The sequence below is a fragment of the Tachyglossus aculeatus genome, chromosome 25, assembly GCF_015852505.1.
Source record: "Tachyglossus aculeatus isolate mTacAcu1 chromosome 25, mTacAcu1.pri, whole genome shotgun sequence".
Lineage (NCBI taxonomy): Eukaryota > Metazoa > Chordata > Mammalia > Monotremata > Tachyglossidae > Tachyglossus > Tachyglossus aculeatus.
Window position 1 is genome coordinate 1,380,604 of NC_052090.1, and position 27,180 is coordinate 1,407,783.

Below are 27,180 nucleotides of genomic sequence, written 5' to 3' on the forward strand. Positions count from 1 at the left end.
ATCTGATTGAGTGAATGAATTAATGGAGCTCACAGTATACGATTGAATGAATGTATGAGCTCACAGTCTAGAGGGGAGACAGACATTAATACCCTCCTAACATTAATTTTTCCCGAGGCCATGAACATTTTTCCTTGCCTGAGGGCAATGTCACACAACCTCAGAAGTTACCATGGGGAAAGCAATGTCCTTATGTCCCTCCCTCATTCTCAGAACCTGTGCTCTTCTCTGGTTCCCCTCACTTCGAAATAGAGGACTGTGGCAAAATCATCACCTGGGTCCTGCCCAGCCCCTGGACCCTCAACAATAACAGAAATATATGTTTATTAAGTATTTACTATGCAGCAGTCACTAGGCTAAATGCTGGGGGTAGATAAAAGACAAACAGCCTTGACTTGTGGAAAGAGCACAGACCTGTGGGTCAGAGGACCTCGGTTTGAACCCCAGCCCTGTCATTTGCCTGCTGTGTGACCTTGGGCAAGTCACTTAGTTTTTCTGTGCTTTGTTTTTTTTTTCATTCATAAAATGGAGATGAAATACCTGGTCTTCCTTCCCCTTAGACCGTGAGCACGATGTGGGACAAAGACTGTGTGTGAACTGATTATCTTTTATCTACCCTAGTTCCTGGGCACCTAATAAGTGCTCAACAGATACCACCACTATTAAAATAATTGCATTAGAGCTAGTCCCTACTCCACATAGGGCTCTTAGTCTACAAGGGAGGGAGAGCAGAAACTTTATCCCTTTTTCACAGATGAGGATACTAAGGCACAGAGAGGTTAATTAATGGATCTGAGGGTAGACCCCAGGGCTCCTGACCCACAATCCCATGCTCTATGCATTAGACCTCCCTGCCTCCCCACTTCCTACACAGTGTGTCTCCACGAGTGACTACCATCACTACACTGGCAGGGTCAGCAGAGAGAAGAAGAGTTAACTCTCAGTCAACTGGAAGACCATGAAGGGAAAGTTGTCCTCTTTTCCACAGAGAATGAATGGGGTTCCTTATTCATTAGCCAACTGTTCGGGAAACAAAACATCGAAGTTAGGATGGGATCAAGCGCTTAGTACAGTGCTCTGCACACAGTAAGTGCTCAATAAATACGATTGATTGATTGATTGATCTCTGCCCTCTGCACTAAGTCTAGAAACAAGTGCTCCTTCTTAGCAGGTGATAAACTTCCTCAAAGGCCAAATGTCTCCATCCACGTCGCAGCTGATTGGCATCACTGAATTATTCTGTTACCTAGGCAGCACACTGTAGAAAGATGGCAGGAATGGTCAAAAAGCAGAAAACTAAATCACGAAGGCCAGTGTGTCCTTTAGGCAACTACCATTAAGTCACCAACATAAAAACAAAGAAAAGACCAAATGCAAGGTATCGAGTGCAGCAACAGTGGCCACCTATCTCAAAGCCCTGCAGAAGATAGTCCGCTTAGTGGCAAACAAGGCTACAAGAACAGGGAAACTTTCATCCAATCTCCAAGATCATTAGCACACGAGCAGTGGTTTCTCAAACTGCCCCCACTAATCATCCTCTGGAGGACTGCAGAAAGCCTCTGCATGTTTCTATGGGTAAAAATCTAGCAGATGAGCCGCTGCTCACAGCGTGAAATTCTTCCAGATTAACAGCCCCCTATAGAAAGGAAAATCTGAATAGTTGATGGCCAATTCCATCTGGTTAGTTATCTTATCTGATTCAGCAACCGCTCCCTGGCAGCCTGGGTGTAAGAGGAGGAGTGTATTGTCCCCATTATCACAATACTCCTGGTAAAATTCCCACTGGCTATACAGCCATGCGCAGTCCCAAAACACCTGACGGCTTGCCCGTACCTGGGACTATGCTTCCCCGCCAGAGTGGCTGATCCTGGGGTCTTCTGGGGGGGCTTTGGGGGCTAATGGGTAAGCGTGGAGGAGCAGCGTGGCTCAGTGGAAAGAGCATGGGCTTTGGAGTCTGAGGTCATGTGTTCAAATCCCAGCTCTGCCACTTGTCAGCTGTGTGACTTTGGGCAAGTCTCTTCACTTCTCTGTGCCTCAGTTACCTCATCTGTAAAATGGGGATTAAGACTGTGAGCCCCCCATGGGACAATCTGATCACTCTGTAACCTCCCCAGCACTTAGAATAGTGCCTTGAACATAGTAAGCGCTTAATAAATGCCATTATTATTATTATTATTAATGCTGCTTGGGTTCCCTCCCGCTCTTCTGCCCTGCTGCAGGCCATTGGCATCCGGCTGAACCAACTGTGCCACGCAGAGAGCGAGAGTCCCGCCAGCCTGTTGGGGCTCATTTACGATGAGGAGACCAAGAGGAGGCTGAGAAAGGAGGATGAGGAGGAAGACTTTTTAGATGACAGTAAGGAGAATCCCTTTACTACAAGAGCTCCCGCTTGTAAGAACCTCTGCTTTGGGAGCACATAGTATTGCTCTTTTCTCTTTCATCTTCCTGCCCTGAATCGCACCTTCCCTTTCCACCCCTCACTGTGCATGGACGTGAAGCCCCTGGGAGGAACCCTGGCAGAGGACAGAGTGAATGTAGGGTTGGAAATGAATTGCTCTTGGAGCAGCACGTTTCCAACTGGGCCTTTTGGATTGGCCACCACACATGTGCTGGTGGTCCTTGGACTGATCCTTGGTCCCTGGATTCCAACTGTAGAAAATGACTACCACATTGTCTTTAATGATTTCAGGGCTGGCAAAGAGTCACAGAAGGAACCGGAGCCCCAGTCACCACAGCCACTCAAAAGTAGAAAAAATTATGGATGAAAGTTGCACTATTTAATGTTGGATCAAAAAACGCTAAAGCAATTCACCAACTCTTTTTAAGTACAGTGTGTACTGCATTTCCACTTGGAAAAAAAGGATGAGTCCCTTCAAATTAATTTAAAAAAATGAATCCCCACACATCCCTCTCCCAGCACCATCCGTGTGTCTATGTGTCACACCATCTTAGTTTGTGTATTTGTGAACTACTGCTTTTTATAAAGGGAACCACCAGGAAATATCAGCGTATTCCTGTGAAGGTGGAAGGCATAGCTAGGTGATCCTTTTTCTGTGGGTGGTGGCAAACACGCCACAGGGAACGTGCCCTCTCCGTAGATCGATGATCCTGGGGGACCACGGTGTGTTTAGGGGGTCATCCACGGATACAGGCAGTATAACGAGCTGAGCCTAGCTACCTACTGTTGTCGAACAGAAGAAGGGTCAGGGTTATACCCATTCAGAGCAAAAGATGGTTTCTGAAATAATCTATTCCTAGATCTGAGGTCTGTCTGCCCGGGAAGCGAGACATGTTAGGGGAAGGGAAAGAGAGGCAGGACTTGGCAGCAGGTCCAAAGAGGAGATCCTGAGTTTTCCTGGAAGAAGACAGATCACCTTGCTGTTGTTTCCTTATAGTAGTAATGGTATTTATTGAGCTCCAACTGAGGGAAGCACACTTAGTGACAGAAGCCAAAGGGCAGATCCCCTACCCACAACTGAGATGTGTTCTCTAGGGACATTTTCTACTTCCACCTCTTCCTCTTGTTTTCTTCTTTCTCTCCCCACCTTGTGAGGGACCTAGAGTTTCCTCAGCCCTTCTCCTGCTCAAAATAACACTTCAGGAGGGCCTAGATCACTGAAGATGTCCACAGGCCCCCTAAATCTCTCAGGGTTTTTCCCTCTCAGAATGGGCAAGATAAGGCGCCCCTATGAAACAATCCCCACTTCCTTTCCCCCTTAGACCACTACTACCACCTTTTGACATTTAGATAACCACCCCAAACTGTGAGGGGATCATTCAGAATCCAGACAGCCTTCCACCATTCAATGAAGCGGGACTAAATGTTTGGTACCCGGTCTGGGCTGGGGCCTCTCTGAGGGAGTGGAGAGTCCCAAGATTTGTCCAGAGATCAGCTCACGTTGAGCATTACTGGGGGGGCTTCAGGTTATTCTCACACCGTCCCCTACAACTGTTCAGCCCACACAGGTGAGTGTCAGCCAAGGGTGAAACCCAACTAGCAACTCTCTTCATTGTAGAATGTTTGTTCCTGGATTGTTTTTATCAGGAAAGTGGACACTTAAACTGGGTCACGAGGGAAATGGCAAAAAAATCTAGTGCAGATTATCTAAGAAACTGCTCTCCCACAGACCTCAAACCTTTATATAATAAGATGTTGTTGGTGAATTCACTCTTTTGCTATTTCTGTACATGATCTGTTAACAGTCAGCAGTTTGGGAAAACCACCCTGGATGTGAGACTTCTTAAAATGTTCTGTCTGTCATTTTTGTGTTGTTATTATGTTCTGAGTCTCCCTCTGCTGCCTGGATCCACGATGGCTCTGTTCTTCATTTAGCCCAAAGCAGGCGGGAATTTCTGTAGGGGAATCTCCTGAACCCTGAGAGGAAGAGTTGCCTCTCATTCCAGTTCATCTCCCAACTGATCCCAACGGGTCATTATTGGGTTTGATGGGGCAATCAGAGATCCCCAAGGACCGTTTCATGGAACTGGCCCCCAAGCTGGCCCCATTATGGACCTTGACATCATTCTCTTTTGTATTCCTTTCTGGTCTAGACATGGAGCCAGAGACCCCCATCATTCCTGAAATGAGCTGAGGTTCAACTCCTGATTTCAGATTAATGAAGTGCTTTCCTGGCTAGTTTCATTTCTGAGTAGTGGTTTAATCGTTAATTCAGAAAAACCATTCCGTCCAACATTAGTCTTACTCTGGAACAATTATCAGCCAATTGGGGTGAGTTATAACTCATTCCTGCATCAGCTTACTAAACTGTCCCCAACATTAGAGCTGCCTCTTCCATCTTTGCTGTTATCCCTCAGGGTTGCTGGATGGTTCCCCTAGATCTGGTTGAATCCAAGCAGGAGACCTCACAGGAGGAGAGATTGCCATTTTTACTTTCTTGAAAGTATTACTGGATTTCTGGTACCATGTTGGTACCACTTCCCTTCCCCTAGAGCATTGCTGATGCACCCAACCTGAGGCACTGCTTCCAGAATAACGGGAGAGATGGGTGATTCCTGGAGTAGATTATTCTTGGATGAATTAAGAAGCCCTTGAACATGACTCTTCTTGGTTATGTTCTTTCCTTTGCTAGCTGCATTTTTAACTCATCTGTAGTTCTGTTCATCAGCCTGCCCCTCTCCTGACTGAAGAACATCTCATTCGACAGGCACAGTGAACCCCACGAAATGCGGGTGTCCCTTTGCCCTGAAGATGGCCGCCTGCCAGCTTCTGCTCGAGATCACCACCTTCCTACGAGAGACCTTTGCCTGTTTACCCAGGCCTCGGACAGAGCCTCTAATGGTAAGCGAATCCAACTTTGCTGACAGGTTCCCAATGGCCTGAAGCCACACCGATTAGCGTCCAGAAACTGGAAGCCTTTGTTCAGCAAAGGGACTCCCCACTGGGAGTGAGAGGGCAGGGTGAGAGTGGGTCTTCTCAGAACAGAGAAGCAGTTTTGATTCATTCTGAAGGAACAACCTCACTAAGCCAACCTCACAGACAAACTGGGCTGACCAGTGGTGTCTCTCATAGCTGTGGGCCTTTGCTGATCAGAGTCTGACCTGCAGTGGGTGATGTCTCCTGGGAGGGGAAGGATGGGCAGGGTGGGGAGTTCTAGTTGAATAATGGGGGAGAATAGCATGATCTAGTGGAAAGAGCATGGGCCTGGTTCTGCCAATTGCTTGCTGTTGACTTGGGGCAAGTCACTTAATTTATCTGTGCCTCTGTTTCCTCAACTATAAAATGGGGATTCAATCCTTCTCTCTCCTACTCTGACTGTGAGCCCCATGTGGGACAGGGAGTGTATTCAGCCTGATAAACTTGTATCTACCCCAGGCCTAGAGTAGTACTTGATACAACCATTGTAAGTGCTTAATAAATGCCAACATAAAAGCTAGATCAGGAAGTCAGCTGCATAAAGGTGGTAGCTAAAACAATGTGAGCAGATGAGGATCTGGATAGAGGGAGAAGAGTAGGGGGTCCAGAGCAAAGTCTTGTGGAACACGCCTTGTTAGGAGAAGAGAGTAGTAAGAAGATCCAACAAAATAAATAGAGAAGAATCCATTGGAGAGTTAGGAGGAGGACAGAAGAGTGAAACCAAGATCTGTTGGCTCCCTAGGTAGAAGAAAATGGTCTGCATTGTCAAAGGCAGCCAAGATATCAAGAGGATTCTTGAAGAACTCCCTGAGGGCAAGAATCATGACTACCAATCATTCATTCATTCATTCATTCAATCGTATTTATTGAGTGCTTACTGTGTGCAGAGCACTGTACTAAGTGCTTGGGAAGTACAAGTTGGCAACATCTAGAGATGGTCCCTACCCAACAGCGGGCTCACAGTCTAGAAGGGGGGAGACAGACAACAAAACAAAACATATTAACAAAATAAAATAAATAGAATAAATATGTACAAATAAATAAATAAATAAATAGAGTAATAAATATGTACAAACATATATATAGATAGATAGATAGATAGATAGATATAGATATATAGATATATATACAGGTTCTGTGGGGAGGTGAAGGAGGTAAGGCGGGGGGATGGGGAGGGGGAGGAGTGGGAGAGGAAGGAGGGGGTTCAGTCTGGGAAGTAGTAAATATGTACAAGTAAAATAAATAGAGTAATAAATCTGTACAAACATATATACAGGTGCTGTGGGGAGGGAAAAGAGGTAGGGCAGGGGGATGGGGAGGGGAGAGGAAGGAGGGGGCTCAGTCTGGGAAGGCCTCCTGGAGGAGGTGAGCTCTCAGTAGGGCTTTGAAGGGAGGAAAAGAGCTAGCTTGGTGGATGTGCGGAGGGAGGGCATTCCAGGCCAGGGGGAGGACATGGGCCGGGGGTCGACGGCAGGACAGGCGAGAATGAGGCACAGTGAGGAGGTCAGCGGCAGAGGAGCGGAGGGTGCAGGCTGGGCTACAGAAGGAAAGAAAGGAGGTGAGGTAGGAGGGGGCGAGGTGATGGACAGCCTTGAAGCCGAGAGTCAGGAGTTTTTGCCTGATGCGTAGGTTGATTGGTAGCCACTGGAGTTTTTTGAGGAGGGGAGTAACATGCCCAGAGCATTTCTGCACAAAGATGGTCCGGGCAGCAGCGTGAAGTATAGATTGAAGTGGGGAGAGACAGGAGGATGGGAGATCAGAGAGGAGGCTGTTGCAAGATCCAGGCTGGATCTTGATCCAGCCAAATCAAGATCTGATGGCTCCCTAGGTAGAAGAAAATGGTCTACGTTGTCAAAGGCAGCCAGGATATCAAGAGGATTCTTGAAGAGCTCCCTAAGGGCAGGAATCAGGACTACCAATCACTTAGTGCAGTGCTCTGCACAAAATAAGCGCTCAATAAATGCCATTGATTGATTGGCATTAATTGGGAAATTAAGTGACTTGCCCCAGGTCAACAACAAGCATTTGGTAGAGCCAGGCCCATAACAGTTTAGAGCAGCCTTGGAGTAGTGAAGGGAGTGAAAATTAGACTGTAATAGCTCAGCAAGATAGTTGGTGGAGAGGATGTGAAGGTAATGGACATACCAAGCCATCTTTGGGTCATTTGGAAAAGAAATTAAGGGGAGGTGGCAGGAAGGTCAATAGCTGAACGGGACTGTGGGCAACAGAGAAGTGTTTGTAGTAATGCTAAGGACTAAGTGTGTTTGAAAGCAGAGGGAAAGGAGCCACTTAAGGGTAACCGGTTCAAGAAGGAAGTAACAGGGGAAAGGAGAATAGGAGTAAGTGTTTTTGAGATGAAAGGGGCTGGGGTTAGGGGTTAGCGACCTACTGTGGAGAGAAAGAGGAGAAGGGGTCAGTAGTATGGTGAGAAAGTGAAGGAGGAACCTGACTAGAGTAAGACTCCCCTGATGATAGAAATGGTGAGGGCCAAAATTCAGCTGGGCAGATACCACAGGCTGATGGTAAGTAAGGTGGCAGGCCAGAGAGAAATTGAATAAAAATAGCATTGGAACTGAATCTGTCCAGTCTACACTGCTGCTCCACAGAAACTGCCCTCTCAAAGGTCACCAAAGATCTCCTTCTTGCCAAACCCAACATCCTCTACTCCATCTTAATCCTCCTTGACCTCTCAGCTGCCTTCAACACTGTTGACTACCTCTTTTTCCTGGAAACATTATCCAACCTTGGCTTCACTGACACAGTTCTCTCTTGGTTCTAATCCTATTTATCTGGCCACTCATTCTCAATCTCTTTCACGGGCTCCCTCTTCTGCTTCTCATCCCCTAACTGTGGGAATCCCTCAAGGTTCAGTTCTGAGTCATCTTCTATTCTCCATGTACACCCACCCACTCCCTTGAGGATGTAGATCCTCTCATTTGCTCCCATAACTTCAACTACCACGTCTATGCAGATGATTCCTAACTGTACACCTCCAACCCTGATCTCTCTTCTTCTCTGCAGTCTTGCATTTCCTCCTACCATCAGGACTTGGATGTTCTGCTGACACCTCAAACTTAACTTGCCCAAGACATAACTCCTTATCATCCCACCCAAACCCTGTCCACCCCATGACTTTCCCATCACAGTAGACAGCACTACCATCTTCCCTATCTCACAAGTCCGAAACATGACTCATCTCTTTCATTCAACCCACACATTTAATCTGTCATCAGGTCCTTTCGGTTCAACCTTCACAGCATCTCTAAAATCCACGCTTTCCTCTACATCTAAACTGCTACTACATTAATCACTTGTGACACATTAGTCACTTAACTTCTCTGTGCCTCAGTTACCTCATCTGTAAAATGGGGATTAAGACTGTGAGCCCCCCGTGGGACAACCTGATCACCTTGTAACCTCCCCAGCGCTTAGAACAGTGCTTTGCACATAGTAAGTGCTTAATAAATGCCATTATTATCATTATTATTATTATTAATCCATGCACTTATCCTATCCCACCATGACTACTGGATTGGCCTCCTTTCTGACCTCCCTGACTCCTGTCTCTCCCCACTTTAATCCATACTTCACTCGGCTGCCCCTACCATTTTTCTACAAAACCATGCAGTCCATGTTTCCCCAGGCCTCAAGAACCTCCAGTCGTTCCCCATCTATATCCACATGAAGCATGAGCTCCTTAACATCAACTTTAAAGCACTTAATCAACTTGCTCCCTTCTGTCTTCCCTTGCTGCTTTCTTACTACAACCCAGACCACACACTTCGCTCCTCTAATTCCAACATACTCATGATAACTCCATCTCATCTATCTGGCCTGGAATGCCCTCCCTCTTCATATCTGACAAAGCCCACTCTCCCCACCTTCAAAGCCTTATTGAAGGCCCATCTCCTCCAAAAGGCCTTCCCTGACTAAGCCCTCCTTTCCTCTTCTCCCACTCCCTTCTGTGTTGCCCTTGCACTTGGATTTACAACCTTTACTCACCGTTCCCTCAGCCCCACAGCTCTTATGTACATATGCATAATTTATTTATTTTAGCCTCTACCTCCCCGTCTAGACTTGTAAGCTCTCTGTGGGCAGGGAAAGTTTCTACCAACTTTTTATATTGTACCCTCCCAAGAGCTTAGTTCAGCACACAGAAAGCGCTCAATAAATGTGATTGATTGGTTGATCATTCCATAAAAATAATAATGATAATAAAAGTGGTGTTTGTTAAACACTTACTATGTGCCAGACATTGTACTAAGTGCTGGGGTGGATTCAAGCAAATCACGTGGGGCTCACAATCTCAATTCTGCCTATCTGTGAGTGTCCTTCAAGGCTCAGTTCTGGGTCCCATTCTGTTCTCCATCTACACCTACTCCCTTGGAGAACTCATCTGCTCCCATGGTTTCAACTACCACCTCTATGCAGATGATACGCAAATCTACAACTCCAGCCCTGATCTCTCTCCCTCTCTGCAGTCTCTCATTTCCTCTTGCCTTCAAGACATCTCTACTTAGATGTCCTCCCGTCCTCAAGCTTAACATGTTCAAAACAAAACTTATCTTCCCACCCAAACCCTGTCCTCCCCGCTGATTTTCCCAACACTGTAGAGAGCACCACCATCCTTCCTGTCTCACAAGCCCATAACCTTGGTATTATCCTTGACTCCTCTCTCTCATTCAACTCACATATTCAATCCATCATTAATTCCTGTCAGTCCCACCTTCACAACATTGCTAAAGTCCACCCTTTCCTCTCCATCCAAACCACTACCACATTAATACAATCACTCAACTTATCCCACCTGGATTACTGCATGAGCCTCCTTTGCTGATCCCCCAGCTTCCTATCTCTCCCCACTCCAGTCCATACTTCCCTCTGTGGCCCGGATCATTTTCCTAAAAAAAGTTCAGGACACGTCACCCAGCTCCTCAAAATACTCCAGTGGTTACCCATCCACCGCCTCATCAAATAAAAACTCCTCACCATTGACTTTAAAGCTCTCTACCACCTTGTCCCCTCCAACCTCACCTCACTACTCTCCTTCTACAACTCATCTTACACACTTTGCTCCTCTAATGCTAACCTTCTCACTGTGCCTTGCTTTCACCTGTGTCACCACAGACAACTAGCCCATGTCCTGCCCCTCTTCAAAGCCTTATTGAAGGCACATCTCCTCCCAGAAGCCTTCCCAGACTAAGCTCTTCTTTTCTCTTCTCCCACCCTCTTCTAGGTCACCCTGACTAGCTCCCCCCAACCCAACCCCATGGCATTTATGCACATGTCTGCAATTTATTTATTTGTATTGACGTCTGTCTCCCACCCCACTCTAGATTGTAAGATCATTGTGGGCAAGAAGAGTTTCATCTTATTGTAGTATTGTTCCATTGTACTCTCTCAAGCTCTTAGTGTAGTGTTTTGCATACAGTTAAGTGCTCAATAAATACGACTCAATGAGTTGAATGAATGAATTTTACAGATGAGGTTTCTGAGGCACAGAGAAGTGAAGTGACTTGCCCAAGGTCACATGGGAGACAAGTGGTGGTGCGGGGATTAGAACAAATGCCCTTCTGACTCCCAGAAGGTCACACACTCCTCCATGCTCCCTGCTGTTAGGTGCCTTCTCTTTCAACTCTCCCCAATTCCCCAACTGGAATTGGAATTTTAAAAGATCGCACCAGCCCAGAACTTCGGAAATCTCGGCTCAACCTGTTGGGAGCCGATCAATTTACTTCAATCCCAACGTTTTCCTTTAGCTTTCTACTGTTTAGTTTTGCATCATCTGATATTTCCATTTGACACTGAATTAGCACTTAAAGATTGTGCCTGTTTGAACTTTATAAATGTTCAGAAGCAGTATGGCATCGTGGATAGAGTACAGGACTGGAACTCAAAAGGTCATGGGTTCTGATCCCTGGTCCGCCACTTGTCTGCTGTGTGACCTTGGGCAAGTCACTTCACTTCTCAGTGCCTCAGTTACTTCATCTGTTAAATGAGATTGAGACTGTGAGCCCCACGTGGGACAGGGACTGTGTCCAACCCAATTTGCTTGTATCCACCCCAGTACTTAGCAGAGTGCCTGGCACATAGTAAGTGCTTAACAGATGCCACAATTATTACTATTATGATTATATCAATTATTATGGATGTGTGTGTGTTTGGGCCTCTGGAGGAATCAGAAGAGGGAAGTTTCTGGCATGGTCTTATACCCCTTATGTCTTAGCTAAAACCTTCCCTTGGCTCAATGGCTCCTTCCAATTATCACCCCATCTCCCTCCTACCATTCACTCATTCAGTCAGTTGTATTTATTGAGCGCTTACTGTGTGCAGAGCACTGTACTAAGCACTTGGAAAGTACAAGTCGACAACACATAGAGACGGTCCCTACCCAACAACGGGCTCACCATTCCTCTCCAAATTCCTTAAGAGGGTTACCTACAACTGCTGTCTCCACTTTCTTTATTTTAAATGATATTTGTTAAACACTGACGATGTGAAAGGCACTAGTCTGAGTGCAGGGGAAGATACAAGCAAGTTGGGTTAGGCACAGTCCTTGTCCCACATGGGGCTCTCAGTTTTTATCCCATTTCCCAGATGAGGTAACTGAGGCACAGAGAAGGTAAGTGACTTGTCCAAGATCATGCAGCAGGCAAGTGGCGGAGCCAGGATTAGAACCCACGACCTCTGACTTTCAGTCCATGCCGTTCCTTAAAGCACTTCTGAAGCTCTCTATCTCTCATTTTATCAGGATGAGGTAAAAGTATCACCCAGAACTGGTTCAGATTAGTTTAGGATCAGGAAGAGAAGAGACATTTCCACCATGACCTTGTTGGGGATAAGACTGGGACAATGTTCTGTCCTCAGGATGTGTTGTATTTATGGTTATTATCACTGTTAATATTATTATTGCATGATAATGGTGGTATTTGTTAAGCACTTACAAAGCACTGGGGTAGTTACAGGATAATCATATTGGACACAGTCCCTGGTCCATGTGGAGCTCACAGTCTAAGTGGGAGGGAGAACAGATATTTAATTACCATTTTGCAGATGAGGAAACTGAACACAGAGAAGTTAAGTAAGTCCCACGGCTGGTTAGAGGCAGAGCCGGAATTAGCAACCCGATCGCCTGACTCCCAAGTCCTTTGTCTTTCCAGTCGGCCACACTGCTTCTGTTTGGAAGGAAAAGTTGCTATTTCTTTCTGGAAATAATCAGAGTCATTAAGCACCCGCCGCCCCCACCCCCACCCCCTGCCACAAACACACACACCCTGCTCCCAGCATTATATTCTGGCCTTGACTATCCAGCTACCTTAATAGGCAGAATATTTTGTTCTGAAATGTTTGGATAGGAGATGCCAGAACATATTCTGAGGCTTCAGTTTTCCAGATAGGTTGTTTAGGGGTTGCTTGCTCACTCTCCCGGCCCCAGCCAGAGAACCAAGGGCAAGTTTACCATCCCATAAGCTCTTGGAGGGCAGGGATCATGTGTTCAAATTCAATTGCACTCTTCTAAGTACTTAATATAGTGATCTGAACACAGGTGGAGCTCAACACATACATGTCATCTGGCTCCATTAGTACCATTGCTACTCAAAGAGAATATGAATTTGATCCTTAGTTTGGAGTTAGAAGTGGCCCGGTTTGAATTCAAAGTTTCCAAGAAACAATTTGACATAATGAAGCCATCATCATCATCAATCAATCATTGGCACTTATTGAGCACTGCCTTATCACTTGGAAGAGGGACAGTACAATAAAGTTGGTAGACCTGATCCCTGTCCACAGGGAGCATATAGTCTAGACATTAAAATAAATTACAGATAGGGGAAATGGCAAAGCATTAGGATATGTGTATAAGAGCTGTGGGCCTTTTGGATTGCTTTGTTCATTCTTCAAAATTATTATTCTCTTTCTAACCCTTTCAAGTAAGTCTGTAAATTGCATACGCAGATTTAAAAGAAATGGAAAAGCAAGATTTTGCAGAATGTCCCATTTTTTATGAGAAGGAAGGAGAAAGGACAGCAGTAGACACACCTGCATTTAAAGCAGTTTGATCTTTCAAACTCATGAACAAATTTACCAAATGCTTAAAAGCAGCAGAGATTGCCCAATTCCTAGTCAAATGTACAAAGTTCTGGACTGTTAAAAACATCCTGAGCTGATTAAACTAGGCCCATCTCCAGTAATTAGCACCAGAGTGGAAATAAGAGCCATGGGCTATCCAGTCTGCAAGCAGCAAGGAAAGCAGCATGGCATAGTGGTAAAAACACAAACCCGGGTCTAATCTAATTAGAACCTGGGTTCTAATTCTGGCTCCACCACTTCTTTAGCATGCTTCCTTGCCCAAGTCACTTAACTTCTCTGTTCCTCAGTTTCCTCAACTGTAAAATGGGGATTCAGCTCATTCATTCATTGTCGTATTTATTGAGTGCTCACTGCGTGCAGAGCTCTGTACTAAGTGCTTGGAAAGTGCAATATGGCAGTGAAGGGAGATAATTCCTGCCCACAGCAGGCTCACAGCCTAGAGGTGAGGAGACAGACATCAATGCAAGTAGGCATCAATACAAATAAACAGAATTATATATATACATAAGTGCTACGGGGAGAGGGGGGAAGAGCAAAGAGGGTGAGTTGTGGTGAGGAGGAAGGGAGTAGGTACTGAGGAAAAGTGGGGCTTAGTCTGGGAAGGCTTCTTGGAGGAGTTGCATCTTCAGCAGGGCTTTGAAAAGGGGAATTGTGAATTCCTCTTCTCTTACTTACTTAGACTGTTAGCCCCATGTGGGACAGCTACTGTGTCCAACTTTATCGATTGGTAATTATCCCAGAGTTTAGAACAGTACTTGACACATAGTAATCAATTAACAAATACCATAAAAAAGCAGGGAAGCAACGTCCCAGGAATAAATCAGCAAGTAAAGATTCTCTTCTAGCAGGCAGCTTCAGTCTGTGTGTTTAAACTGTCAATTATGAAGAACTCAATTGGACGAGTTATTGGTAAGCTTTGTAATGAACTAATAACAGGGACACTTTTAAACAGTAGAAACATGGGAAAACTGTAGAGATAAGCCATTTTGAAGAACAGATGATCAAATTCTTACTTTTTCCCAAATGACCCCTCTTGTTTTGGCCCGTGACCAAAAAACAGTGTTATTTTTTCATGAAAAAGATTAATCTTCGGTCAGTAGTCTTTCTACGGATGCTTTGTGGCCCTGGTTTTACTAAGGTTTTACTTTTCTCCACACTACGCACATGGTAAGTGCCCAGTAAATACCATCGATTGACCGACTGATTGATTTCACACTTTGAGAACAACCAAGTTTTTAATCCCCTCTGCCAACCCAAACCATGAGAGGAAAATCAATCAATCTGTCAATCGATAGTATTTACTGGGCGGTAACTATGTGCAGAGCACTGTACTAAGCACTTGGGAGAGTATAATACGACAGAGTTGTCACGTTCCCTGCCTACAAGGGGCTCACAGACTAGAGGAGGGACCTTACTGTCTAGAGGAAAGGAAGGAAGGACACGCAGAAAGTAGAAGACAACCACTGGAATCATCCAACAGCCATGAGATTCTAGGTGAGTGCCCGCTGATAGCAGGTGGAATTCCTCATCCAGGGACAGCCTCTCCCAAAGTGGGGACAACCCCATCATACACTGTGGGCCACAGCTCCGAAAGTTTCTGGGGACTGAGCTAGGGTCCCCACTAGAATCTGATGCTGGACTGAGCAATGGCGGGGGCTGGAGGGCGGTGCGGGGTGGGGGAGGCTCTGGGCTGGGGGCAGTGGCCCATGCCTCCTCAGCAGGCCAAGTCTTGTACTCTCCCGGCCCCACTCTGAGCATCCCGGTGCTTGTTTCAGGACCTGGAGAGCTGCCGGCTGCGCCTGGACCCCGAGCTGGACCGGCATAGATACGAGAGGAAGATCAGCTTTGCCGGAATCCTCGACGACAATGAGGACTCCAAAGACTCGCTCCATAGCAGCAGCCACACACTGAGATCGGACACCGGAATGGAAGAGAAGAAAGGTGCGTGAACCTGGGCGCGAGTTTGTCTGTCACCAACTCCTGGGACATTTGTCGGTGGGTCTTGACATTTAACACCCGGGGAGGTTCCAATCAGTTTAAAACTGGCTCGGGTCTCCGGCACCTAACTGGTGTGCATCCTGAGAGAAGCAGAGCTCTCTAAGGGGTAGGGAAACTAAGACCAGGGGTGAGCTCCAAACCCAAAAATGAAGCCACAGTGGATGAGGGGCCAGTTTTTTAAGATCTTTAGAGAAGGGGCCAACTTCCAGTGGCATTCTCAGATTTTCTTTTCTTTTTATGGTATTTGTTAAGTGCTTACTCTGTGTCAAGCACTGTTCTAAGCACTGGAGTAGATACAAGTCAATCAGGTGGGACACGTGGGGTTCACAGTCCAACTAGGAGGAAGAACAAGTTTTCAATCCTCATTTTACAGATGAGGAATGTAAGGCTCTGAGAAGTTAAATGACTTGCCCAAGGTCACATAGAGACAATTGAAGGAGCCAGGATTAGAATCCAGGTCCTCTGTCTCCCAGGCTTGGGCTCTTTCTACTAGGCCTTGCTGCTTCTCATATCATTTTCTCGTATCATTTTTCCCAAATCAGTTGTTCTAGAAAGGAGAACTAAAAGAGCCCTTAGAAACTCTCCTACAGATTATGTTCCCTCTCACTATTGCAGAGTGCTATGGACCATTATGCTAGTTGTTTGGAGGGATGAGAAAAAATACAGACTTTCTCTGCCTGCCTAAAATTCAAGTGCAGCTAAGAGCTCATGGCACTTCCTAAAATTCAACTGAAGTGACCTAACATTGTAGTGGATTTACAGTGTAATATCTAGAAGTCTGGGGTCCAAACTGGCATCTGGGCAGTGGAAATGTGTTTGGTGAGGATAGCAGAATGCTTTCCATCTTTTCAATCCATCTAATGCAAATTCCCCCTACACACTCCAGTGGTACAAGTGTTGCAATACAAAATACCCAGTTTTAAATTAGTATTTTATCTTTGACTTTGCAATTTATTAAATAGAACTAGTCAGAGTACAGTAGAGTATCAAGAAAAAAAGCACTCACTAAATGGGTGAATGTCAGATGTAGATCGTCATGCTTTGGGTTTTAAAAATAAGCCTCTTCCTGGTGGTTTTATCACTGTTTGCAAATGTACAAGGTTACCCTTTACAGCACTGTGCCTCTTTCATTCTTCCTCCCAGTGTCATTTTGTTCCCAAATCTTCTGCTCCAATGCCATCACCAGGCTCAAGTGTGTTCTCTGGCTGTTTCCAGATTGCCCACTGTTTAGCTTGACTGTTGTCTTTTCTGTCCACCCTGTTTGCATTTCCACATGTCAGCTCACCCCTGAGCAGCCGCTTCCCATTCCCCATGACTTCTTACCCAGCCAAGGTGTGAACTGATGAGCCTGGTCTCCATACTCGTGGTCAGTCGACATCCCAGAGCCCAATGGTTTGTGATCCCGACTTGCCACTTGTTGCTCCAACTTGCACATTGGTGGAGTTGCTTGAACCGCTAGGAAATCAAATATAGCATCTGGGGAAGATTTGGTTCTCACAGGTTGGATGCTAGGTATTTCATTGACCCTCAGGGTGTATCTGAATTTGGTGCCATGTTGGCTCGACACTCTGATAGGCTCCTTAGCTATATGCAAACTCTCTCAATTTGGTTTTCCATCTCTATGTAGTCTTGAACGATGAAGCCCTGTGCTGACTAGGGAGAAGAATCCAGTGTCAGAATTCAGCCCTGGGCCATCAGTGGAAAGCTTTGGCTGTTGTAGGTTTTAGGTGGGGGCGGCTGGTTCTTTACCTCGCTCACTCAGGCTGTCGATCCCTTGAACTTGATTCATCCTGAAAAGTCCCCTTCATTACTACTTCTGTTTTTATGCTTCAAGAAGACCATCCTCTATCAGTTGTATTTATCCCTCATTGATTTCTTACAGCAAAGCACTGTACTAGTAGCAGCAGCTATAGTATTGATTAAGTGCTTATTGTGTGTAAAGCACTGTACTACACACTGGGAAGAGACCACAGGTGGGAAGCAGCGTGGCTCAATGAAAAGAGCATGGGCTTGGGAGTCAGAGGTCATGGGTTCAAATCCTGGCTCCACCAATTGTCAGCTGTGTGACTTTGGGCAAGTCACTTAACTTCTCTGGGCCTCAGTTACCTCATCTGTAAAATGGGGATGAAGACTGTGAGCCCTGCTTGGGACAATCTGATCACCTTGTATCCTCCCCAGTGCTTAGAACAGTGCTTTGCACATAGTAAGCACTTAACAAATGCCATTATTAATGTTATTATTATTATTAATTAGACCCAGTTCCTGTCCCTCAGGGGACTCACAGTCTAAAAATGAAGATGGGGAGATGGGATTGGTGACAGACACACAGGGAGAGATGATCCCAAGCACTTGGAAGAGGATAGTTGAGGGAAAAAGACACAAACCTTGCTGCTTCCAAAGACCTGTCATTCTATGGAAGCTTCTTTTTGACTGTTTCTAGGATTCTGGATGAAGAGCAGTAATAGATAGACTAGAGCGAAGAAGACTGAATCTAGAGTCCAGCCCTGTTTTACTCTATTGGTGAAAGGGGAAGAAGCAGACAGTTCTGAGGGTCAGATGTGTCTTCACTGAATAGCTGTAGGCTCTTCAAATACCTGAGTCTGCTGATTGTGGTGAATGCTTTGGTGAGTGCCCCAAACCCAGAATAGAGGTCTTGCATTCTGTAGCTGACCCCAGCAAAGATCAGACCGATGGTTCCCTACTGACGTCTGAAGCACCATTGTAATTCTGGGAGCAGATGGTTAATGTTTTTCAACAGTTGATCAAGGAGCGATATTTTCAGTCAGCTCTCTCCCCTTTGTCTGCAGGGATGGTGGCTGTTTTGAGCTCGTTGTGGCCAGGGAACATGTCTACCAACTCTGTTCTCCCAGGAACATAGTACAAAATTCCGCACCCAGTAAGCTCTCCAAAATACCATTGATTGATTGAGCATGGCTTAGTGGAAAGAGCACCGGCTTGGGAGTCAGAGGTCGTGGGTTCTAATTCCAGCTCCGCCACTTATCAGCTGTGTGACTTTGGGCAAGTCACTTAATTTCTCTGTGCCTCAGATACCTCCTCTGTAAAATGGGGAATCCTCCTCTGTGAGCCCCTTCTGGGAAAATCTGATTACCTTGTATCTACCCCAGCCCTTAGAACAGTGCTTGGCACATAGTAAGCACTGAACAAATACCATCATCACTATTATTATTATTATTATTATTTCCTCAGGGTGCTCTGTGAGGAGGAAGAAGCTGAGCAATTAATTAATGAATCAGTGGTATTTATCTAGATTACAAGCTTGTTGTGGGCAGGGAACATATGATTGAGCTCTTACTGTGTGCAAAGCACTGTACAGAGCATTTGGGAGAGCCCAACAAGAGTTCAATAAAGCATTCCCTGCCCATAAGGAGCTTACGGTCTAGGGAGAATTCAATTCAATTCAGTTCATATTTATTGAGCATTTGTTGTGTGCAGAGCACTGTACTAAGTGCTTGGGAGAGTACAAAATAAAAATAAACAGTCACATTCCCTGCCCACAGCAAGCTTATAATCTAGAGGAGCTAGTAGCTCTGAAATAGAGAGTTTGTTTGTAGAGTTTTCCTGGAATGCCATCAGGTAATAATAATTAAGGCAATACTAATAGTATTTTTAAGTGCTTACTATGGTGCTTGATAGGGGTAGTGCTGGGGTAGATACAAGTTAATCAGGTCAGAGTCCCTGCCCCACATTGGGCTCACCATCTAGTGGGGCGGGAGAACAGGTATTGAATCCCCATTTTACAGATGTAAAAACCAAGGTCTATGGAAGTGAAATGACTTTCCCAAGGTCAAGGGGCAGAGCCAGGTTTAGAACCCAGGTCTTCTGAGTCCCAGGCCTGTTGCTCTTGCCGTTAGGCCAGGCTGCTCCTCAAATCCAGAAGCTTTACCCTTCTTCATGGCTCTAACTGAAGAAATGACTTGATGAAAAGATGGAGCTAAAGTCTCAATTTATCACGTAGGCAGGTTTGCTGTTCTTCATGGAGCATGGGCCAGAAAGGTCTGTTTGAATCTGTTTCCACTTTGTGAGGACACATGGAAATCCTTGGTTTGGTTTTGAGCTTGGTAGGCTAGTGTCTCTTCAACGTTTGAATCCCACCACTGGTCATATTTGCGCCTTAATGTCTTCCATCTTCGGTAGCCCTATCTTCTGTCAGGTTCACATGCATTTACAAGGTTGCTGATGATTCATTTCTTGTTCTGCCTCACGTAGCTCCTTGATCTCGAAATCATCCTCATCAAACCGGCCCCAGTGTTCTCTTCTAGTACCACCCAGCTTCTCAAAGCCTGCATGACAGAGAGTGCCTGACAGAAAAAAAAATCAAATGATGGCAGGGGTAATGACATAATTCATTGACTGCCTACTATGTACCAAAGCACTCTGCAAGTACTGGGGAAAATTCAAGAGAATCTGATCAAGCAAAGTCCTCATCCCATTGGGGACTCAGGATCTGAATGGAAGGGTTGGCAGATATCATATCCCCATTTTGTAGATGAGAAAACTGAGGCACAGGGAGGTTAGGTGACTTGGAAGCCACACAGCAGGCCACTAGACCAGCTGGGATTAGAGAGTAGCATCAGATTACTTAGGGAAGCAGTGTGGCTCAGTGGAAGGAGCCCGGGCTTTGGAATCAGAAGTCATGGGCTCAAATCCCGGCCCTGTCACTCATAATAATAATGGCATATGGCGTTTATTAAGCTATTTGCTAAGCACTATGTGCAAAGCACTGTTCTAAGCCCTGGGGAGGTTACAAGGTGATCAGGTTGTCCCACGGGGGGCTCACAGTCTTAATCCCCATTTTACAGATGAGGTAACTGAGGCACAGAGAAGTTAAGTGACTTGCCCAAAGTCACACAGCTGACAATTGGCAGAGCCGGGATTTGAACCCATGACCTCTGACTCCAAAACCTGTGCTCTTTCCACTGAGCCACGCTGCTTCTCCTTGTCAGCTGTGTGACTTTGGGCAAGTCACTTCACTTCTCTGAGCCTCAGTTACCTCATCTGTAAAATGGGGATGAAGACTGTGGGCCCCCCGTGGGACAACCTGATCACCTTGTAACCTCCCCAGGGCTTAGAACAGTGCTTTGCATATAGTAAACGCTTAATAAATGCTATTATTATTATTATTATTATCAGATTCTTTCCACTAGGCCACACTAACAGGGCTACATTTACATTTTGGCCAAGTTTCTTATTTAAGCCTTCATCTTGTGGTGTGTTTGGTGTCAGTCTGTGATAACAGTAATAATATTTGTTAAGGGTTTTCTATTACTATGTGCTGGAGTAGATTCAAATTAATCAGGTTGGACACAGTCCCTGTCCCACGTGGGGCTCACAGTCTAGAGGAGAAAGAGAACAGACAGTTAATCCCCGCTCTACAGATGAGAAATGAGAAGTTAAGTGACTTGCCCAAGGTTACACAGCAGTCAAGTAGAGGAGCCAGGATTAGAACCCAGTTCCTCTGATTCCCAGGCCTGGGCTCCTTTCACTAGACTAAGCTGCTTGCCGTTAGGGGACATTTGGAAGATTTTAAGTGATTACTGGTGCAATGCTCTGCTGCTGACCAACAGCAGTAGGGTAGTCATCCAGCAGGTCTCCCGATCCGGTGATGATTTAGCCAATACGAGACCATGGCTTAGTCTTCGGGTGCATCCAGCCCATCTTCCTCTTATTCGGTAAGTAAATACTGTGTCGCTGACTCCAAGCTGATGTCTGGCCCATTCTCTGTGCTATGGTGGGCCAATGCTGGATAATTTACTACTCCCGTGTTGTCCGATGATGTTTTTCCACATTTCAGCATCAGTGCCCACACATGCACTGAACTCTCCCATGAGAATGGGCCAAACGGGCATCGGTGCCGCTAGAAAGCCCCTGGCTCAATCCCCATAGAATCATTCTATCTCCCCAGTGGCGGGAGGAGGGGTCAGCTCTGGTGGGGGCAGATGGACTAGGGGCAGCTTTGGGAAGTTGAGACAAGCAACATTCTGACCATGAAGTATACATCCACGGTCCTCATTTCAAAGAATGGAAGTGATATAATAAGAATAATAATGATGATGATGATGGTATTTGTTAAGCACTTACTATGTGCCAGGCACTGTACTGAGTGCTGGGATGGATACAAGCAAATTTGGTTGTACACAGTCCCTTGTCCCACATGGGGCTCACAATCTCAATCTCCATTTTACTGATGAGGTTACTGAGCCCCAGAGAAGTGAAATGACTTGCCCAAGGTCACACTGCAGACAAGTGGTGGAGCCAGGATTAGATCCCATGACCTTCTGACTCCCTTTCCAGAACACCACTGCACCACGCTGCTTCTCAACAGTGATAGCCGTTCAAGGGCAACATATTTTAAAATACATTGGCCGGTTTTGTGAAAAGAAGCAGAATTTTTGAGATGATTTCAGATGCACGAGAACTTTGAGATACCAATCCGAACAAAGTTGGGAAGGATGAACCCGAATAATGAATTGGATTTCCTTCTTCCCACCCCCTAATAAGTTCAACAGTATATGAAGTTCATTTATTCATTCATTCAATCATATTTATTGAGTGCTTACTGCTTGCAAAGCACCGTACTAAGTACTTGAGAGATACTGTATAACAACAGAAACGCATTCCTGCCCACAGCGAGCTCACAGTAAAGAAGGGAAGATGGACATTAATATAAATAAATAAATAAATAAATAAATAAATGAAGTTCAACTATCCACGCACTCATAGGGGAATATTGCCATCCATTAGTGTCATCTTTGAAAACAAAGGACAACCATGTAACTGAAGTGTATTCAGTGATTGAGCAAATCTGAAATGAGAGTGACTCGTCTCCTTACTTGAATAAAGATATCAGTCAATAGGTGAAACCCTGCTAGGGTAAGTGCTAAGGGAAACTATTAGTTGGATGAGAGCTAGGAAGGTGGAGTGTAAGCAGCAAATGCTACCTGGAGAAAGTGGGTTTTCAAGAGGTTTTGAAGGTCTTTGAAGATGGGGAGAACTGTGTTCTGGCAGATTGGAAAGGAGAGATAGTCTCAAGCAGGAGGAAAGTCATGATCACAGGGTTGGAAGCCCCAAGGGAGAGAGTTCATTCAGTGCCTGAAAGTCAGTGACGAGAAATTTCTGCTTTATGGAAAGGAACAGGTAACCACTGGAGGATTTTGTGGAGTGGAGAGATGTGTGCAGAATGATGTTTTAGAAAAAGGATCCCAGCAACAGGATGAAGTGTGGATTGGGGAGGGGAGAAGCTTTAGGTAGGACAGTCAGTAAGGAGGCTGATGAAGCAGTAGTCAAGGCCAGATATGACCAGGGTGAATCCAAGAGGAGTTGTAGAGAACAAAGATAGCAGGATTTAGAATTGGGCTGAATGTGAGTGATGAGAGATAGCAAGGAGTTGAGGTTAACGCTAAGGCTATAGACTTCTGGGACAGAGGGGATAGTGCTTTTGTTGTTTGGTTATTTTTATGGTTAAGCTCTTACTATGTGCCGGGCACTGTACTAAGCACAAATGCAAGATTGCAAAGGGGGTGAGGGGTGGGGACAAGTGAGATAGATTTAGGACTGGAAGCTTGTTGTTGGCCGGGAACATGTCTACCAGTTCTGTTGTACTCTCCCAAGTGCTTAGTGCAGTGCGCTGCACATAGTAGTTGCTCACTAAATTCCATTGATTGAAGCCATGGGAATGGGTGAACCCCACAAGGGAGTAGTAAGTCTAAAGTAAGAAGAGTTGGGGACCCAGGTTGGAGCCACAAGGGATACCCACAGTTGGGGGAAAGGTGAGAAAAGATCCAGTGAAAGGGACTGAGAAGGAGCAATCACAGAAATGGGTAGAGAAACGGGAAATAATTGTGTCAGTCAAGCCTAGGTTGACTAGCGTTTCCAGCGAAGGGACTGGTAATTAATCAGTATCACTAGCCACCAAGAGGTCAGGAAGGATTGGATAGAGTGTAACACAGTCGATGAGACAAGGAGGAAATCATTGGTGACCTTGTAGAGATTGGTCTCTATAGCATGAAGGGACAGGGTGGAGAGCCAGATCCCAGTAAGACCAGATCTAGTGAAGGCAGTGGGTGTATATGCCCTGATCAAGGACTCTGGGGACCAGCGGGAGTGGGAAGACCCACGCTTATGATGCGATGGGATCCAGAGAAGACGTGTTTAGTATAGGGAAGACCAGCCCTCTGCTAAAATGTGTTGGCTCTTTTGCAGCCACTGGGAGGAATTGAAGAGGGTGGTCTTCTTCTGGATGAGAACCTGGCCACTGGCCACTGTTCCTTCCTCACCAGCGGCCGGGGCAGTGGAGGGTGTGAAGGAGAGAGGTCATTGCCTTTTTTCCACAAAGTTAATTATTAGAATTTCCTTCACTGAATAAGGGGGAAAGTCCCAAGCACTCATGCCAGAGCTTAAAATTTGGAAAAGAGAAGAAGTAATGCCCACACCCTGCCCTTCCCCCCACCTTGGCATTCATGTCCCTCTGACAGGTGCCCACTGATTTGCAGGCTTCAGTGTGAGATGGCCCCAGAGACCAGCCCCTGGCCAGGAGGCTCCTGGTGACCCCCAAGGTGAGGGGCCAGTGGGCTGAGCAAAGATGCCTTCTGGGCTTGAAGTTTCCGTTACAGCCGTCAGTGGGCCTGCTGGCCCTTGACCAGAATATAGAGACCTCGGCAAAGTGTTTTCCACTGGTTGTTCAGCCAAGTCCAATTCCATTAGCCCTCTTGCCTGCTGAAAGTGAAAATCATGACCTCTGACCCTGAAAATTAATGAAACAATGCATGTGAGGCAGCTCCTCCCCAGACTAAGGGGACACAAGAGGTGGTTCGTTTGAGACGGGGAAAAGGGCAGGGGTACAATTTCCTGGAGTTTTTATAAATTTCAAGTTAATCTTCAGGTAAACTGCAAGGAAAAACCCTGCAAAATAATTTTAATGTGAAAAGCCCAGCTACAGAAAGCCATATTTCTTCCCTCTCCCAGTTCCCTTCCACCAGAATTTGTCACTGCTCAGGTACACCTAAGTGTGGGACACTGTTTACTGGGCAACTGTCTGCCAGGGATCCCAAGTAAATTAAGTTACCTAATTAGGGTATGAAAATAAAGGACTGGCCTCCAGGAAGTAACTTTTCATTCATTCATTCATTCATTCACTCAATCAATCAATCGCATTTATTAAGTGCTTACTGTTTGCAGAGCATCGTTCTAAGCACTTGGGAAAGAACAGTACAACAATAGATAGTGACAATCCCTACCCACAATAAGCTCACAGCTTAGAGGCATGGAGAAAGATATCAACACAAATAAATAAAATTACAGATATATACATAAGTGCTGTGGCTGGGGGTGGGGGGTGCCGGGTGGGGAAGAGCAGAGGGAGCAAAGCAGGGCAACGCAGAAGGGAGTGGGAGATGAGGAAAAGTGGGGCTTAGTTTGGGAAGGCCTCTGGGAGGAGATATGTCTTCATTAAGGCTTTGAACGGGGGGAGAGTAATTGTCTGTCAGATTTGAGGTGGGCCAGGGATCGGTAGCGAGATAGGCCAGACTGAGGCACAGTGAGATGGTTGGCACCAGAAGAGCAAAGTATGCAGGCTGGGTTGTAGAAGGAAAGAAGTGAGGTGAGGTAGGAGGGAGCAAAGTGATGGACTGCTTTAAAGCCAATGGTGAGGAGTTTTTGTTTGATACAGAGGTGGTTAGGCAACCCCTGGAGATTTTAGAGGAGCGGGGGTGATGTGTCCTGAACGTTTCTGTAGAAAGATGATCTGGGCAGCATCATGAAGTATGGACTGGAGTGAGGAGAGACAGGAGGTTGGGAGGTCAGCAAGGAGGCTGATGCAGTAATCTAGGCGGAATAGGATAAGTGATTGTATTAGTGTGGTGGCGGTCTGGATGGAAAGGAAAGGGCAGATTTTCGCGCTGTTGTGAAGGTGGGACTGACAGGATTTGGTGACATTGAATATGTGGGTTGAATGAGAGAGTGGAGTCAAGGCTAATGCCAAGGTTACAGGCTTGTGACCATCTACAATGATGGGGAAGTCAGGGAGAGGACAGGGTTTGGGAGGGAAGATAAGGAGCTCTGTTTTGAACATGTTAACTTCGAGTTGATGAGAGCACATCCAAGTAGAGATGTCTTGAAGTCAGGAGGAGATATGAGCCTGGAGAGAGGGCGAGAGATCAGAGGAGGAGATGTAGATTTGGGTATCATCTGCATAGAGATAGTAGTGGAAGCCATGGGAGCAAATGAGTTCTCCAAGGGAATGAGTGTAGATGGAGAATAGAAGGGGGCCCAGAACTGAACCTTGAGGAACCCCCACAGTTAGGGATTGGGAGACAGAGGAGGAGCCTGCGAAGGAGACTGTGAATGAATGGCCAGAGAGATAAGAGGAGAACCAGGAGAGAACAGAGTCAGTGAAGCCAAGGTTGGGTAATGTTTCCAGGAGAAGTGATGGTACACAGTGTCGATGGCAGCTGAGAGGTCAAAGAGGATTAGGACGGAATAGAAGCTGATTGATTTGGCAAGAAGGAGATCGTTGGTGACCTTTGAGAGGGTGGTTTCTGTGGAGTTAAGAGGACGGAGAGCTCCTCTGGAGTTACTGCTGGGAAGGATGGGAAAGTTGAATTGGGGACCGGAAGGGGGGAGGGATTGAGGGGAGGTAGGGGTGATTTTAGGGAGCTCACACGTGATGATGTTCATTTTCTTAATAAAATAGATGGCCAGGTCATCGGGGCAAGGGATAGAGGAGGAGGAGGGACACGGGACCTGAGGAGGGAGTTAAATGCCTGGAACAACTGGCGAGGCTGATGGGCATGGGTGGACCCCAAAAACATCAAAGACCAAGGTCAGAAGGCGAGATGGAAAAATCAGGAAGCAGGACACAGACATGTGGACATCAACTCTTCCTCTTCTTTCTCTCTCCTTGTAGTTTGCTTTCCTTGGGACCCTCTCTGAGGATGTTCCCCTGGGTAGACACCTGGATCCAACATCAGTGTGGAGTGGGGAGAGGGACAAGAAAATGTGCGTGGGCAGGAGAGAGAGGGAGTGATGTTGCTCAGGGGAGATTGGCCCAGGCCAGATGAGGTTTGAGAACCATGTACAGTCCTGTTTTATTTGATCCTGGCCTTGCTTTTTTTCCTAAGAAACAGTAGATCTGGGACCTTTAACTGTTACCTTTTCCAGCACCCTTGGTTTAAGGATGTGACCACACACTCATTCAGGCAGCTCTTGACCTCTCCTCTTTTACCTAATATTGCTAGTGTTTCTGTGTGTTAATAGCTACCGATGCCATTTCACTCCAGAAGTGTGGCCCTTGTGAGATGATTAAAATGAGCCCTATAGAGTGTTTATTCATGTACATTTGTAAAGAAGCCAAGATCCTTCCAAACCCAAGGAGCCAAGGAAAACCTTGAGCCATTCCTCTCACTTGGAGAGCAGGAGTGGGAAATCGCACGCCCAATGTCAGTCAATCAATGATATTTATTGAGCACTTTCCATGTGCAAAGCCCTGTACTAAGGGCTTGGGAGAGTACAGCATGAAAGAGTGGAGAGGCAGGCTCCCTGCCCGCAATGAGCTTATAGTTTAGAGGTGGGGACAGACATCATGGATATTACACAAGTGCTCCCAGATCAGTCACTTTCAATTATCTCAGCCCTACACTGGCCTGAGTTCCCAAGATGGTGAACCGATGGACCGCCCCCGCCAACATGAAATAATTAAAATA

The 27,180-nt window shown here is 46.0% G+C and overlaps 1 protein-coding gene across 1 annotated transcript in view; it reads left to right on the plus strand.

The window, feature by feature from the left end:
* The first annotated feature begins 1,268 nt into the window (after positions 1-1,268).
* Positions 1,269-27,180, plus strand: part of UNC80 (unc-80 homolog, NALCN channel complex subunit) — a 146,648-nt gene continuing 120,736 nt past the window's right edge. The window contains exons 1-4 of the mRNA XM_038766433.1: positions 1,269-1,313; positions 2,220-2,355; positions 5,166-5,299; positions 15,241-15,406. Coding sequence (XP_038622361.1) covers positions 1,269-1,313; positions 2,220-2,355; positions 5,166-5,299; positions 15,241-15,406 — 481 coding nt within the window. The remainder of the gene's footprint in view (positions 1,314-2,219; positions 2,356-5,165; positions 5,300-15,240; positions 15,407-27,180) is intronic.